Genomic DNA, 16,326 nt, shown 5'->3' with positions numbered 1-16,326 from the left:
AATGGAGAAAGAAAGGATTGGGTTTGATCGTGATGTCATCACAGTAGATCCTGATTGCAATTCGGAACTTGACGTATCAACTGAAGAAAGCGAAAGTAGTGAAGAAGAAACCTCTGATGAAGAGGAACAAGATATAGCCGAAGAGCACTGTGGATATACTTACACAAGAGAAGATTTCTTCGAAGAGTATGCGGACAAATATATAAAGTTTACAAACGAAAATCCGACAACGTACCATGTAATTGACTTTTTTAGAGGAATTCTCGAGGAAAATGGGTTTATCTACATTCCTGAAACCGAGCGCCTTGAAGACACTATCAAAAAGACTATCAAAGAAGAAGGTGGCCTATATTTTAGCATTCGCTCTGATTTAACTTTAGTGGCATTTATGGTGGGTGGCTCATGGAAAGAAAGTTCTGGAATAGGTGCCGTTGGAACTCATGCGGATGCCTTGACTGTTAAGCTAAAACCGTCTTCGTTGAAGCATACCATCGATGGCTACGAGATGCTAGGTGTGGCTCCATATGCGGGAACTTTGAATTATTTATGGACTGACCGAGACTTAGGAATTGGAGGTGCCATCTTGGTTAGAGAAGGTGGTGAAATTAAAAGAAAAAATGTGAGCTCGTCGCCAATCCCCATTGCTAAAATTCCATCACTTGCACCACACTTTGGTGAAGTGGCGAACAGAGTATATAATAAAGAAACTCAGGAGGTACCAGTGATAGGATATGGACTCCGTGAAGATCCTGCGACGAATGAGGAAAAGGAGAGTCCTGTTTATGGAAAACATTCCATTGATCTATTAAGGTATATTAGTCGATTGTCTCAGACTCCACTAAAAGATATAGTGTCACTAGATTTAGAGTTATTTGACGTTCAAGAAGCAACAAGAGGCGGCATTGCTAAGGAATTCATATTTGCACCAAGGATAGACGATCGGCTATGTTCCTTTAGTGCAATTTATGGGCTAATACAACATAGCAAAAATTACTTCTCGGGTTCTAATACTGGTTCTCTTAAGGAATATGACGGACTAGATCTTGTTTGGTTGTGCGACAATGAAGAGATTGGTTCCCAAACAAGGACGAGCGCTAGAGGAGGTTTTTTAAGGTCAGTATTAAATAAGGTATTAGAAGCTAAGAATTACGGAAACATAGAAACAACATTTGCTAATTCAATCATATTGTCTGCGGATGTGACACACGCGTTGAATCCTAATTTTAAAAATGTGTATCTTGATGACAATTATCCTTTGCCTAACACAGGATTGACTTTAAAAATTGATTCTAATCAACACGTAGTAACAGATTCAACTGGCATTGCACTAATGAACAATATTGCATCCAAAAACTCCCTCAAACTTCAACAGTTTCATATCAGGAATGGGTCACCTTCTGGAAGTACTAATGGTCCAATCTTTGCAACAGAGACTGGTGCGAGAGTCATTGATGTGGGATTGCCTCAGCTATCAATGCATTCCATCAGAGCAGCATGTGGATACAAAGAAGTTGGATTAGGCATCGAGACTTTCTCATCCTTTTTCAAGGATTGGAGGCAAGAGTATGCAAAATTTCATTATTCGTAGGTATTTATTAACATTACATGCAATTTGAAATTATGAATATACAATTATTTGGGAAGCTTAAATTTGGCCAGTATTAAGCATCATGATAATAATGATTGTAAGATGATTATGACAGCTTTGGTTTTTTTTTAAAAATTTTTTTTCGTTATCTACTCTAGAGCACGCCGAGAAGGCTTGATAATACCATAAACATGCTCATGGCCCATATCAATTTCCCATTATTTTGGTGAGTAGCACCACCCAGAGAAGAGCTTACTGCAGATGATTCCTCTGGAGCAGAGGATGTTGATTCAGCATCTGCAGTAGTCTCTGACGGAACATCAGAAAGAATGGAGTCCGATAATGAAAAAGACGCATTAGTATTATAGATAGCAGACTTAGCCTTATCAAGTTTCATGGTAGTCGTAACTTGTTCTAATCCACTAAGAAGTGAAGTTGATGAAATGGACCCCTGGGATATCTTCAGCGAATCGAGTAACAAGCCCATATTTTTTTAGTTTATTTTTCCACTAGTATGTAGCGTCCTTTAAATAATAAATTTTGAATGTACCAAAGCTATTCGAGCAGGTTCCAAAGGTATAAATATCCTTATTTTCTTCAATTATATTGCCTATGTTTTATAATGAGAGCAATCAGATAGCCTTTTCTCTATATATATGAAAACATAGTCTTATATAACAATTGAAACAATAATCGTGTTGGCATGCTAAATGTTTTTTGTTGTCGTGAACTCCGTTTGAAGGAAGATGAGCCTATGTGTCGGAAAAGCTATTGTTTCAGAAGTAAGGGGAACATTGCATGACGTCACGTTCAACACAAATATTAGTGCGAATAACAGAAGCCAATGTCTGACGGTGACAGACGGGCAATGCAGGACAATAAATAGTATGGGACAATAATAAAATAAAAACTCATAACAAAGGGACAATAAATTCTCTCCCACAATTTCGCGACGAAAATCCTGCGTATGGAGAATGTGTTAGATATTATTGGTTAGCCCTTTACCGCAGTGAAACAACTGGACGCTATACAATCTATGATTTTCTTGGTCCATATTGAAAAAAATGTACCCTTTACAGTTTGTTTTAACAAACCTAGATAGTGGTAAAGTTTCGGTAGATGCTTCTTGATTCTGTACAATAACCTCTGGTAAATTACTACAGGGAACATACATTAATTTTATTTTATGAAATTCATATATACATATATTTGTCAAAACTGGCAAGATTCATGCTCCGTGGCCAAATGGTTCTTTGGACTTTGGTCGGGAGTTCGATCCTGAGAGTAGTGCGCTCCAGTGGCGCAGAGGTTAGCGCTTCGTGCTTATAGCCGGATTACGACAATGTGGTTATACCATAAGTCACGGTCGTGTGAGGAACGCGACGGTCGTGGGTTCAAACCCCTCCTGGAGCATTACTTATTTTTTTGGACATGAATTTTGGCTCATATTCAGAGAATTTCTTTACTTGACCAAAGATCTTTAATCGTTGTGTTCAGGATTCACTAATTGTCTAAATGCTTCGGAATAATTTCAGTTCTGCCGTTGTAGTTAATAGCGCTTTCTACATTGTCATTTTTTTCATATTTTGAAAGATGAAAAATTATTAACTTTTATACAGTTGGATATAAGTGAATATTCTTAGATAAGAGATTGTAAATTAAGGAGAAAGAAACCAAATGAAAATGTTAGCGAGATTTTGCAGTCTATTTTAGTACGAAAAATCAATAGAATTGAAATATGATCGATTAATTTATTGAACTTTCTTTTTTCCTTTTGTGGTACCATCTTTTATGAAGCGTAAGAATCTATCTCCATATTCATCCGCCGGAACAGAGGAAATAGCGCTTCTAGAATGCCCTATCGACCTCCAAAGTGTTTCTAACTTCTTTTTCAAAGAATAGTTAGTCAAACAGTCAATTATTCCCATGTAATATATTTCCGAGCATGGGTCATTATCTTCCGTAGTTGCTCTGATACCACCATCATGCCCGTAAAAAACGTATTTCATCCTTCCAGGGTAAACGTCGCTTGGTAAATCAACAAACCGATCTATATCTCTTGGATTAGTCTTTATAAGCTCCGATTTACTATCAGATTTTGGATCAAAGACCGATAATTTTTGAGAAAGATCAAAAGTATTACCTTTTTTAACGTCATGTATCCCGAGAAGTAAAGAATAATCCATAACGTTTACACGCTTCAAGAAAGAGACATCCTTGTCTAGCTGCTTGAAAAATAGATCTCTTTTGCTGGGACCGAATTGTATCTTTTCTTTTCTAGCAAGAAAATTATTATCTTTGAGCGTTAAACCTGAAATATCCTGACCTGGAGCAATAGGGGTTGTTCTACCCCAGAGTGAACCTTTCAAATCATACTTAACATGCACATCTCTATGTGGAGGAAATAAATTATTCATCACTATGAAATGTACCTTGCGAGTACCCTCAGTCGTAAATGGCATTTTAAGTCTATGCAATCCATAAAATTGACATATGAGGGTATTTGGGTTTTCCTTGACATGGTTATAATAAACTTTTAAGATTTTTCGTAATTGTTTATGTTCTGAATGATGAATAGTTTTTATGATGAATCTATAATCTCTGGAAAAGTAAAAAAATGAGCCACTCTTTCCCGGTGATCCAAGCTCAGACAAAATGTATTTTCCCGTTATTGATACCAAATAATCAGCAGGATCTAAACCAAACCTAGACCTGAGTTCTCTAAACACCTCTGGTGCATAATCTTTGAATTTAAAATCATATTTCGAAGAAGGTGTCAAATCGCTCCCATCAAAGTTGAATGACAATTTTTTAGTCACCTTAAAATCTTCATCGTCAATCTTTTTCATAACTCCAGAACACCTAGAAACAGCCACTCTAATACCAGTAAGCATGTTATAAGCCATGACATAATTTTCATGACCTTCACTTATTTTGTTTCCGACTAATACTTTTTCTTCATCAATTGAATTCTTCTTAATTTTCTTGGTGGTTTTCTTACCTACAAGAGAGCTCCCCATTCGTATCAATTCTCCTCTTGATACATCTTGTTTTCTTGGAATAGGACCTGTACCCAGTTTCGAATTGTAACTTGGAAATGTGCTTCTCGCTATCGGTCGCTTTGCTGTAGGCAGCGATACATCAAGAGACCGTTTAGGAGATATGGGTTCCCTTGCTCCTACAGCTGTGGAAAGAGCAGGAGTAGGATGAGGACTGGTATGCCTTCTTCCAAAGGCAGATTCTGGACTAACAAGAGTGGCCGCGAGTCCTCCTCCGACCGCAGTTTTCGGCTCTTCATTCGCAGTCTCATTTATCACGCTAGAACCTACGGTAGTCTTTCCACTTGGAATCCTGCCAAGCACTAACTTTCCATGCAATGTTGTTTTGATAGTTGAATTTGACGATTCCGGAACATGCAAGGGATCTATATCGATGATATTATTCTTCGTCAACGTATGATTAGAGTGGACAGATCTTTCATCTTCCACTGATGATGGGGAAGTGTCACTAGCCATTTCAGAGCTATCGGATCTCGAACCTTTAAGCGAGCCCGGGGTTGATGGTGAATTATGGGCATTATTGCTTTCAAGTTTGTGACCATTTCCAGGGTCTTCTTCCAATTTCTCTATTACCATAAACTTGTGCTCTTTTTGTAGTATATCTATTGGTGTCTGCTCCATTTGAATCATGCCTTTTATACACCGTTCTTCTAGCCTTCAATCAGTGTTTCAGCAACGATGCTTGCTTTCGCTGTAACTAATATTCTTCTCCAAATGCTTTATAATTATTTTACTCTATGCTTTTTCTATATTTATATCTATGTGGATGATATCCAGTTTCAGATATCTTTTCTCCAAAGTATCAGTACCTCTAGTGCAAGCTTTACTTTCGTGTACTTAATTGTTATATTTGTGGTTTATTTTCTGTCAATTTTTCTCCCTTTAATTTCATAGCGTCGTTCCGAGGAGCGGCTCAAAAATCCGAACGAGTGGCACCAATACAAAACGACACTATATATGAAGACGAAAAGCCTCTTGCAGAAATAGGGATCAGGTTCTAGGACCAAGGTTTTTTCCTATAAAGTGTACTTATAAAAGGGTACGGCTTTCTGTATTTCAGTTTTCTCTGAGAAGGTAAAGGGCGTCGATAAACGTTAGATTGTGGCAAGACAAACAGCGCTTACATATCTACGGCTGTTAAAATGAGATTACCGAAGTTTTTTTCTCGAGAAGAGGATAATAAGGAGGAGCAGGTGAAGGAGAAAGGTTTTGAGGTAGCAGATTGTGACTTTGCCTGTGAAAGTTGCGAGTCTAAATTTCCAAAGTCGATGAAAGTGGATATGGAGATACCAATATGGAACAGCACTCAGCCTTATGATTTACACTTTGTGATCTCAAGTGGTAAGACTGACTGGATACGAGACCCCAGCGATGAAAAGGGGCAACTTCCACACGAATTTTCCAACTGGATTACAAAGTACTCAGAGGCATTGAATCTCAGTAATGTGAAGTTGTCAGTCAGTTCACTTCATCCCCCAGAAATGGAAACCGATGAAGAATACAGTCAGCTCAAAAAGGGAGATGTGCTTTTACTTCCATTTTTCGTTTGGATTAAAAACTTAAAGGTCACCGATGTTTCAGAAGTTCTCAACCGAGTCGTCCCCGACTTAATTGAAGCTCGTAATTCCCAGTCAGCACCAACATTAAGTTACGATCAGTTCCCAAGCTTAAAATTCGAAATAGACAATTTCCTGTCTTACATATTATTGTGCTCTCATAGAACAAGAGATAAGAGATGCGGCATCACAGCGCCGATTATGAAAAAGGAGATAGACATAAACTTGAGAGATTTTGGCTTATTGAGAGACATCGGCGATAATAGGCCTGACGGTGTACGAGTTGTCTTCATTAATCATGTTGGCGGTCATAAGTTTGTTGCGAATGTTATTATTTATTTAAAAAAATCTGGGAAGAACATTTGGCTAGCTAGATGTACTCCAAACAATGTCAAGCCGATTATTGAAGAGTGTATTTTGAAGGATGGCAAAGTTTGGCCCGATAATGTGAGACTTATTCAGAGATTCGAGCCCATCGACTGGTAAATTCTATTATTTTCTTATTTATTATAATATTTAGTTGACAAATTGATTTAATATATTTGCTCTTTTTTGCATCGAATCAATAGCTTTTGGGTGTAAATTTTGCCTCTGATCCTTGAGAAGTTTATTTAATCGACTGTATTCTTTAGAAAAGTGTCCGTCATCACCATTGATTATTTTATTAAGCAATTTTCTATAATAATGTTCCATTGAAAAGTCATTCGATTGGAATTGCTTTTCTTCGCTAACGACCTCATCCTTCATGCTTAGAATTTGGTTTAACTTATCCAAAATTCTTATAGCTTCCTTTTCCTTGCCTTTGGCTCTAAGTTTATCATTGATAAGTAAATCAACTTTATTAATACGTCCTGCTGATTCATCTAATTGGCCATCTGTCTTACGGTGTAAGAAACTTTTATCGTTCACAAACCTAACTAGAGCCTCAAGCGATCTTTCCCCATCATAATTATCTTGCGCTATGGTACCTTTATCATCAATAAAATTCTGTGGATCAATAAATATGATGGTTGGAAAAGATTCAATTCGAAATCTCTTTGTAAGCTCATCAGCATCAACCTCATTAGTCTGGACTCTACCGAATTGGATCTCCAGTTCATCATTCACGAAAACTTTATCCGCCAATTCATTCCATATAGGCTCCAATTCTTGACAATGTACGCACCACAGAGCAGTGAAGGAAATAAAACTTTTTTTCAGAGAGGCAAGGATAAGTTGCTCGAAGTTCAGATCAGATAATTCTAAAACGTGAGATTCTTCCATAACTGGTGATTTCGACCTGCTCCTATCCAATCTACGTCCACTCAATTGCTGAACGAAATTTGATATCGACTCAGCTTCCCTATTTCCTTCAAACTCTACAGGCTCTTTATTACCATGAAAGAATACGAGCATCGGAAACCCTGGAATATTATACTTTTTGACCATCTTTTTTCCATCCTTATCACCATTAATTTTAGCAATTTGAATATCTGGCTCACTAGCAAACTTTTCGGCAACCTTCTCATATTCGGGCATCAAATTTTGGCAATGGCGACACCAGTCAGCATAGAAATCGACCAACGTAAACTTTCCAGAATCGATTACGACTTCTTTAAAATTCTTGTCTGAGACTTGGATGACATCCGAACAAGTACATATCAGTATAAATAAACATAGGAACACTAATATGTGTTCTTTCATCTTTTGTATGTTGCCTAACTTTATTTCTTTGCAAAAGGTATTTGTAAGATTTCGAGTTTCCCATACCTGTCAATCTGTACGCAGTGCTTCAGATTGAATGCGAATTGTGCTTGCACATAAGACTTTTTTTTCACCAAATCGGACTTTTAATTGCACCTGAAAATTGTTGAATTCATTCAACTTCACCAATGATTTTGAAACACATCCAGAGGACACCCTTCAATGGGCTCGGTGTACGATTGCTAACCGCAAGCTCGCTGAATAAGAATCAAACGCTATCCTTTTTTACTAAAGACTCTTGTATGCTTTGCACAAATGCAAAAGATATTCTATTCGAAACTTTAAAAAGCGAGTCTTTAAAAGATAAAAGAATAAAATTGAAGATAATCGACATTATGAAATCTGAAAATCAAAAATGGTTTGACATATACTGTTACGATGTCCCGGTTTTGCATATAGAAACTACTGGCGAAGAGACTCCTATTAAGTTCATGCATTACTTTGATAAATCGAAGATTCTTGAACAATTGAATAAGTGAGTTTCAATTTTGATCTCACCGCTTCATGACAATTACACCTTCTTGGTAATAATTTTTCGTCTCTTGTTCAACGTACACTTATTGAGCTGTTCTGGACTATCATCTGTCAAAAGGACATCACTATTTATCGAATATTTATATGCATTTGAGTCTTCAAGTAAATCTTTTGACCCTCCCTTTATTTTTGACTTAGAGCAAAACCCAGGCTTATTATCTACGCTGGTGTTTGTAAGTCTATATATGTTATATTTTAACTCTCTGTTCTCATTTTCCAAGACCATGATAGTGTTTTTAAAATTTGCTTCCTTGCAACTTATAGTCTTTTTGAATTCTTTGAGCTTGTGATATAGTCCCTTATTTTCATATAGTAGCTTGTTCGAGAGAGATGTTCGAAGCTCGTCAATTTCGTTCGCCACAGTGGCATTACTTTCCTTATATTGGGAAGTTGGATACAACTGTGTATAAAGGGAGGATTCTAACTCACCCAGGAGTTCTAAAATTCTTTTGTCCTTTTGGTTCGTTGATTCAAATCTGGCTCTGGCCATGCTTGAAAGCTGGTTTTTAATATGCACCATCTTCTTTTGAAAGTCGATTACTTTTAGATTTGCTGAATCAAAATTAACTTTCAATGCTTCGAACTTGTCCTCAGTTTGCTCAAGTGACTTAATTCTTGATTGAAGTTTAGTTATTTCCTCTTTCATTCCTACTTTCTCGGAGTTTGCAAGTGACATCAATTGTCTATGATAGACTAATTTAATTTCAAATTCTTCCTTAAACTTCAACTTCTCGTTGTCGATAACTTTTTTGACATCGCTGATTTCCATCTTTGTGGTTTTTAGTTCCTTTTTCAAATGACGATTGTCTTTCAGAAGATTTTTTAGCTGGATTCTACTTGTATCTTCTTTTTCTCTAATGGCGACAAGGAGTTTTTCGAGCAGTCTTAGCTGTTTTTGACATTTTTCCGCTTTCTCTGAAAGACTCTTATTTTGGGAGCGCAAGCTTTGTAGCTCATTATTGATCAACCCTTGTGACCCGTTACTTGTTGATTGTTCATCTTGAGATGTATTTCGATGAGCATGGTTGCCAGGAGACACATTTATATCATTTCGAAAGGTTGCAAATTTTTTCAAAATCTCGGTAATTTGCATCCCAAAAATATTAATGAACTGGGGAAGATCGAGATCAGAGTACGAAAGCACAGTTTTTGAAACACACAGCTTTCTAAGCTCAGACCAGCATACGTTGCTATCCATTCTTCCACAGAGAAGAATAGATATTAATACAGATATAATGTTTTCATTGAGTTTTTTCAATTTGCATAAAAACGGACTGATTTCACTCCTTAAGGCGCCTTGAAATCTAGAAGAAAAGGGAGACAAGGAATCAGGAGGAGAGGAATCTGAGCTTGAAGGTGGATGTGAGAAACTATTTTTGGCATCTGAAAGTAGCTCATAGGAACGAGGTGAATCAATTTTTTTTTGAATCTTAACAATCTTAAGATCGTCTTCTTTTGTTTCATCAGGTTCAGACTTTTGAACTATACTGGCATTTGAAATCTCTGCCAAGGCATCTCCACGTATTTGATCATTAATTACACCACTATGAGCATGCTTTCTCAGCAATAGATGATCTTTCTCAACATTGTAGATGTTGGAATCCTCAAAGTCAATATTTATATCATCATAATTCTTCGAAACAGCTCCTTCAAAAACCGAGAGAACGTTAACTAAGCTCCTTGATAACAGATCAATCAGTTTCTCCTTGAAATCAGATTTTGGTTCATAGAAAACACTATTTTCGCAATGACGACCGTGTTTGGTTGGCGTTGAAGAGCCTTGAGGTATATTTAGATGGTCATCAGAGAAGGAAACAAGGAAAGTCGTATCATTGGTCTCCTCACCGATAAAAGAGCTTTCAGAAGTTTCGTTCATTTCTTGATTGAGATATTTGGGCTTCATAATTCGTCAAACAAAGTTTAAAGAAATAACTTTGCAACAAATATCAATATCTCGACCAATACTTTTGGCGGTCAAAAGTAAAAGACAAAAGGAGTTAACACAGAAGAAAAATACTTTATAAAAAACGCACAGGAGACAGTTGCAACTTTAGACAAAGAGAGAGCATTGATTCTTCAAAAGCATTAGCGCTTGAATATCAACCTACTAATTGTGTTAATTATCTCCCAGCTACCTTAAACAAATAAAATACCCCCTTTAGTAAATACTTCAGTCTAATATAATCCTTACTTGTAGCTAAATTGCAATGACCCAACCAAATTGGTTGAGTCGAGCATAGAGATATTCTACTATTCAAAGCCATACTACTGAGTGCTTTGAAGACAACTACAAAATCCTATCCAAAGCCGCATCCATATACTGTTCCATTGTCGTAAATTTAGACTGAAGCTTTTTTTGTCTTCTGTGGTTCCGATAAATGTCATTTATTTTAAATTGCTTTCAGTGTTTTTCATTATTTATTCATTATTTACTTCTCTTTATTGAAGTCTTATCGGAGCTCGGTTGAGTAATATTAGTGTGCACGTAATTAGAGTGGGGATAATTCTACTATCTGATGATATTTAAGAACACAGATATACTGTCCTTTCAGAGAATAGATAGAGAGTATTGATAATAATGACCAGTGAACGCCAAAAAACTGCTTTAGTAACGGGTGCATCTTCTGGAATAGGATTTGCAACGGCGATTGAATTCTCTAAAAGAGGCTATAAAGTCTTTGCAGGTGCCAGAAGATTGAGCGCTATGGAAAAGCTCAAGGACTATGGCATAATAATTTTTAAATTAGATGTCACTTCTCTAGAAAGCATCAAAGAATCTAGAAAGCTTATCGAAGAGGAAACCAATGGATATTTGGACGTCTTATATAACAATGCAGGTCAGTCTTGTACTTTTCCTGCTTTGGACGTTCAAGATGAGTGGTTCAAAATGTGCTACGATGTGAATGTGTTCGGGCCTATGAGAATGGTAAGGGAGTTCATTCCCTTGCTTATAAAGGCTCATGGAACTATAGGATTTACGGGATCCGTGTCTGGCCTTCTACCATTCCCGTTTTCAAGTATCTATAGTTCGTCCAAAGCGGCAATTCACCTGTACGCAGCCACATTGAGATTAGAGTTGAAACCATTAGGAGTAAAGGTGATCAATATAGTGACGGGAGGTGTGAAGACTGATATAGAGGAGAAACGGTCTTTGCCATCGACTTCTATATATAATGTAGAGGGGATCGATGTCGCTATGATCGAACGCAAACAAATGGCTAAGAGAAATAATCCAATGGAGCCAGGTGCATATGCGTATAAGGTAGTCAATGATTTTGAAGCGGCATCCCCATCGGGAAAATTAAACATATACAGAGGTAAAATGGCAACTTACTTAAGCTGGATATCTATACTCGTACCAAGGTTTATTCTTGAAGCGATGTTTATTAGGAAATTCAAGTTAAGTCACGTCTTCAAAATTTTAGAATTGAAATACAAAAAGAAGAGGAAAGGAGAATAAATATAATATTTAATTTTTATGAGTTCAACTCAAAATGAAGAATTTTATATCATAAGTTTTTTAGCAACTCTTCGTTGGAATATATGTTTTCGATTTCTTCAACATATTGCGGGCTTCCAGTTTTGATGGATTTTAAGACCGCTTCAATACATAATAAAGCTCTAAGTGCATCTTCTCCAGGACATTTAACAACGTTTTCAGACATGTTGATTAAATTGATAAAGTGGTCCAATTGCAAATCGAAAGGCTTAGGTTTTTCACCTTTTGAGATATGATATATTGGGCTGTCTTTGAAATTAGGCGAAGGAGAAGGAGATAGCATACCAAAGTCATCCTGCAATGAGTCATCCTCCATGAGCTCATGCTGCATTTTGATTTTGTTACAAGAAATTGGCTGTAACCAAGATCTGTCCTCTACCTGTAAGTTGGATTGATGATAAAGATTTAAATCTGGCACAGAGAGAGTACCACGGGTACCAAATATTCTATAGAAACCAGCAATGGTATCATTGAAGGGAATAGTAGGGTTTTCTCCGGTTCCAGATTCGAACAGAAATGGTGAAGTAACATTATCTGAACAAATGAAAGTCCCACAACAACCGCTAGCAAACCTTATTGTCAAAGCAGCACCCTCATCAACTAATTCATCATAAGATTTGCCCGGAATGCTCCTTTGCTTCGACAATAATTCGGCGTACACTTTCTCAATCGGTCCAAGTAAGTATTGCAATAAATCCAAGTCATGAATTAAATTTATGAGAAGCGTACCACCACCAAGTTCGACCGAAGTCCTCCAAGGCTTTTCCGTAAAATAAGAAGCGTTTTTAGACAAAGCCCAAGTTCCCTGAATCGCTATCGGGTTTCCCACTTGATGTAAGTTTTCTTTAGTTGCAACAATATATGGATTGAACCTTCTATGATGACCAACCAACAAATTAACATTTTTCTTGGAGCAGAAATCTATCAAAGTCTTACAATCAGAGGCACTGGGAGCCAATGGCTTTTCGACCAATAAGTGGATACCTTTGTCTGCTAATTGGAGACCCAACGGCACATGTGTGGCATTAGGGGTCGCAATGATAGCAGCATCGGGGAATACCATGTTATTGTTCAATTCGCAATATCTGAAAAGTTCGTCTAAGTTTTTGAACAAAAGGGTATTGAACTCTTTTGCTACAGAAGGTCCCTTCGAAGAATGGTCAACAATTGCAAAGATTTCGCAATCTGGACGCTGTCTGATATGATTAGCATGCCTGGGCCCAATTAAACCGGCACCAATAACGATAAACGAAAGTCTTCTTTTATGTGTCACATTTCCAATATCTGCGTCTGGGTACATTACAATATCTCTAGTGATAAGTTAATGAATAAATGTTCCAATTTAAGATGTGATAGTTTTGTTGTTATTAAAGAATTCCTGATTAAAAAGAAGCGTTCCTCAAAGTTTAGAATCTTCCGATTTTAAATACACTATACTCGTTTACCCGTTGATATATAAAGGTTCCTGACTCTTTATTCTAGTAGTAGCGTTTTCTTACCTCGCAAAAGTAAAATTGTGCTATATATGTATTCTTTGGGCGCGTGTGGTATGTTTCATAACAAGGTCTATATCTAAAGTATTATGAAAGTGACTACAGCCCACGACCCCTATTCAAGGGGGGGGCAAACCACGTTACCATTATTTTGGAGGCTTTAATATACAAGTAGCCCAGAATGGGAGGTATGCCAAACAAATTTAACAATAACCGATAAGATAAGAAGAGTGCACAAAAGAATCTGATGTATACGGCTAAACCGCTGGCTATACGGCTATGAAGCGTAGATACGATAGAGGTAAGAGAAAAGAAGGAAGCAAGAGCATAATGTATACAAAGAAAGAGGACTCGAAATGATTGAAGTCAACTCTTTCAATGTTCGTACTCTTCATAGCTGAAAAAGTTATTTTACAACGGCCTTTATTGCGGAATCTCTGTATAGCCTGTTTTGATAAAGTAAAGATAAGAAATATGCACGTGGGGAAATGGTGGCAAACGCGTATAAAGAAGACGTCACGCGGTGCTGAGGCACATAAAATAGAGACAGCTCCTACTCTGAGAATGAAAGCTTACACTTGTAATTAAATTGTATTCAGTTTCGATCGTTTAAGCACTTCAAATCGGTTTCTGGAATTTTCATTTTTCGTGCCTTGATATGCTTTATATAGTACATAATAGAGTCAAATTTTTGCTTTAATCTGGCGATTAGTATCGTGTGATGAAAACAATTCCGTACATAAATGGTCTATAACACCCCATCCATACCCATTCGAAAATCTTCTTCGTACTATAATGTTGTTGTGAGCATCAGGAGGTAAATTGACTAGCACTTTTCTCCAGTTCAATTGTGGGGTGTGGTATTTTCTGACTATTTTGAGTTGTTTGTTCAATTTCCAGTCGCTGTAGTTGAACAAAGCATTTCCTGCCTTCTTTTTCTTGCTCGCTTCTAGGTCTTCATGTATAGGTAAATTTTTGAAGTGGTAATACTTATCGTGAAAGATGACAGGATCACGAGTAGCTGGATTGAATATATATCTCGAAGATGGAATTGGACAAATCAAAGTACTAATCGCAGACTCGACAGCCGAGGCCTTAGTAGGAACAGACATTGGGCCTTGGTAACCTCCATTTGATACATCATCGTTGTTACCTTTATCCAGAGGCAGCTTTTCCAGTTCGCCTGTAGTAGACCCACTATCCGAATCTAGGGAGTCTGATCCTTTTGCATTGATTAGCATAAACCGCCGCTTTCTATTTTGGCTGAGTTTTGTAAACTTTGGGTAGTTTCGACGGATGCGATGTCGCTTGTTGGAGTTATCATTGTTGAAATTTAACGACAAAAAGTTTTCGAGCCTTCTTCCAATTTTATTATTACTATCCTTTTCAGCTTCATCCATCGGTATTTCGCCAACCGTATTACTGCTACTATTAGTCTCAATCAGATGAGGGTGGTCACTATTCAGTTCTTGATTAGGCATATTCCGCAATTTATGATCTTTGCTCTCTTTGATCTGATACACTTCCTCTAAAGCTTCATAATCTAAATATAACAATGCACTAGTTCTGAGAGGAACAATACCATCATTTATTGCATTCGCATATAGAGTTAACTTTTCGAATTGAGCTAAGAAAGATTGCAATGGTTCATCAGGAAGCAGCTCGAGTACGGGTTTGAAGGAGTCCAGTTTGTGGGACGCGGAATCCTTCCAATCTTTAATATTTGGAACTTTTTTCAGCAATGTCAAGTCTCTTCCAGTGCGACCTAAAGTCCCTAAATCCAAGAACCAAGATATCCAGAAACTCATTTCACTTAAAACACCTAATAATGGGCTAGTCATCGTGACCAAGTTTATGGGCTGGATATTGTGTCTTTTGAAGTAGTCTGTACCCTCTGTCATCAAGATGTATTTCATTGCGTACAACTGTGTCACACCTCCCAATGAATGACCAATGAACGAGATTTTGTCTACCGTGTACTTATTGCTAAGTTCTTCGATAAGACTTATCAAATAGTTACCCAAATTTGTCCCGAGCTTCTTAATACCTTTTTCTGACTTTCCTACATTTCCTTCGTACCCTTTTACCAAAATATTTTCATCAACTGTTTGCTCCAATTGATCCTTCATGTATAACATATCTGCTGTAACATTCGAAAAAATTCCGTGAGTTAAGATAATTAAATGAACAGGTTTATCAGGATCTCTTGGAGTCAGATCCCATAGATCCTCCTTAGTCTTTCTTTTCACCATCATATTTGGATTAGTTGATTCACCGTATATCATATTTATATCAATATTTAAGTTCTCCAAAGCTGAGACATTTATAGTCAGAAACAAACCGTGATTTATTTTTTTCATTCTTTTAAAATCACAACCTATCATCAAATCATATATAATTTTTCCTCTTCTGTTGAGCACTATCTGAGAAATTATATCTATTTCCCACGAATGAATGTTTATGCCGCCATCCGTTGTTTCTTTAAGTGAATTTTCGTTTAAGAGTAATTTGACATTAAAAGTCTGGCCCGGTTGAATTTGATTCTCAAAGACAACTTCTTTGTTCGTAGCTGGATCATCAGCTCTGAATCTCTGTTTGTAGTTAAACCCATGAGGAACAACATGGCAATATAAAGTAAAAGGGCCATTGAGGAACTGAATTGCTCTGATACTTGACCGCTCTATGTTCTTCAATCTTAAGTAAATTTCTTTTACCGGCGAATCAATATTAGCATATGTTACAATATATCGATTAACATCGCCAATTTTCAAAGCACTCTTTTCTCTATACCATAAGAATGAAAAGTCAGTTACCTCTCCCTTGTCATCCGTCATGCTCTTTGACTATAATCTTT

At 37.0% G+C, this 16,326-nt stretch overlaps 10 protein-coding genes across 10 annotated transcripts; 4 read left to right on the top strand and 6 right to left on the bottom strand.

The window, feature by feature from the left end:
- Position 1: 1 nt before the first annotated feature.
- LAP4 (Lap4p) lies at positions 2-1,588 on the top strand (the record flags this gene model as incomplete). Its single annotated transcript, XM_062952825.1, has 1 exon — positions 2-1,588. The coding sequence occupies one exon, from the start codon at positions 2-4 to the stop codon at positions 1,586-1,588; it is 1,587 nt and encodes a 528-aa protein (XP_062809689.1).
- A 154-nt stretch (positions 1,589-1,742) lies between these two features.
- PRCAT00002933001 (uncharacterized protein) lies at positions 1,743-2,075 on the bottom strand (the record flags this gene model as incomplete). Its single annotated transcript, XM_062952824.1, has 1 exon — positions 1,743-2,075. One exon carries the CDS (start codon positions 2,073-2,075, stop codon positions 1,743-1,745), a length of 333 nt encoding a protein of 110 aa, XP_062809688.1.
- Positions 2,076-3,339: 1,264 nt separating this feature from the next.
- Positions 3,340-5,277, bottom strand: MSS4 (1-phosphatidylinositol-4-phosphate 5-kinase; the record flags this gene model as incomplete). The annotated part of the gene is made up of 1 exon (XM_062952823.1): positions 3,340-5,277. The coding sequence occupies one exon, from the start codon at positions 5,275-5,277 to the stop codon at positions 3,340-3,342; it is 1,938 nt and encodes a 645-aa protein (XP_062809687.1).
- A 512-nt stretch (positions 5,278-5,789) lies between these two features.
- PRCAT00002931001 (uncharacterized protein) lies at positions 5,790-6,689 on the top strand (the record flags this gene model as incomplete). Its single annotated transcript, XM_062952822.1, has 1 exon — positions 5,790-6,689. One exon carries the CDS (start codon positions 5,790-5,792, stop codon positions 6,687-6,689), a length of 900 nt encoding a protein of 299 aa, XP_062809686.1.
- A 30-nt stretch (positions 6,690-6,719) lies between these two features.
- Positions 6,720-7,886, bottom strand: PRCAT00002930001 (uncharacterized protein; the record flags this gene model as incomplete). Its single annotated transcript, XM_062952820.1, has 1 exon — positions 6,720-7,886. The coding sequence occupies one exon, from the start codon at positions 7,884-7,886 to the stop codon at positions 6,720-6,722; it is 1,167 nt and encodes a 388-aa protein (XP_062809685.1).
- Positions 7,887-8,188: 302 nt separating this feature from the next.
- PRCAT00002929001 (uncharacterized protein) lies at positions 8,189-8,425 on the top strand (the record flags this gene model as incomplete). The annotated part of the gene is made up of 1 exon (XM_062952819.1): positions 8,189-8,425. The coding sequence occupies one exon, from the start codon at positions 8,189-8,191 to the stop codon at positions 8,423-8,425; it is 237 nt and encodes a 78-aa protein (XP_062809684.1).
- Positions 8,426-8,457: 32 nt separating this feature from the next.
- Positions 8,458-9,126, bottom strand: PRCAT00002928001 (uncharacterized protein; the record flags this gene model as incomplete). The annotated part of the gene is made up of 1 exon (XM_062952818.1): positions 8,458-9,126. The coding sequence occupies one exon, from the start codon at positions 9,124-9,126 to the stop codon at positions 8,458-8,460; it is 669 nt and encodes a 222-aa protein (XP_062809683.1).
- A 1,932-nt stretch (positions 9,127-11,058) lies between these two features.
- AYR1 (acylglycerone-phosphate reductase) lies at positions 11,059-11,940 on the top strand (the record flags this gene model as incomplete). The annotated part of the gene is made up of 1 exon (XM_062952817.1): positions 11,059-11,940. One exon carries the CDS (start codon positions 11,059-11,061, stop codon positions 11,938-11,940), a length of 882 nt encoding a protein of 293 aa, XP_062809682.1.
- Positions 11,941-11,989: 49 nt separating this feature from the next.
- PRCAT00002926001 (Gfo/Idh/MocA family protein) lies at positions 11,990-13,279 on the bottom strand (the record flags this gene model as incomplete). The annotated part of the gene is made up of 1 exon (XM_062952816.1): positions 11,990-13,279. The coding sequence occupies one exon, from the start codon at positions 13,277-13,279 to the stop codon at positions 11,990-11,992; it is 1,290 nt and encodes a 429-aa protein (XP_062809681.1).
- Positions 13,280-14,155: 876 nt separating this feature from the next.
- PRCAT00002925001 (uncharacterized protein) lies at positions 14,156-16,306 on the bottom strand (the record flags this gene model as incomplete). Its single annotated transcript, XM_062952815.1, has 1 exon — positions 14,156-16,306. The coding sequence occupies one exon, from the start codon at positions 16,304-16,306 to the stop codon at positions 14,156-14,158; it is 2,151 nt and encodes a 716-aa protein (XP_062809680.1).
- Between the last annotated feature and the right edge of the window lie 20 nt (positions 16,307-16,326).

This window comes from Priceomyces carsonii (genome assembly GCF_900007245.1).
Source record: "Priceomyces carsonii strain CBS4050 genome assembly, scaffold: Debaryomyces_carsonii_scaffold_3, whole genome shotgun sequence".
NCBI classification, from domain to species: Eukaryota; Fungi; Ascomycota; class Pichiomycetes; order Serinales; family Debaryomycetaceae; genus Priceomyces; species Priceomyces carsonii.
This window is presented reverse-complemented; position numbering and strand designations above follow the sequence as displayed.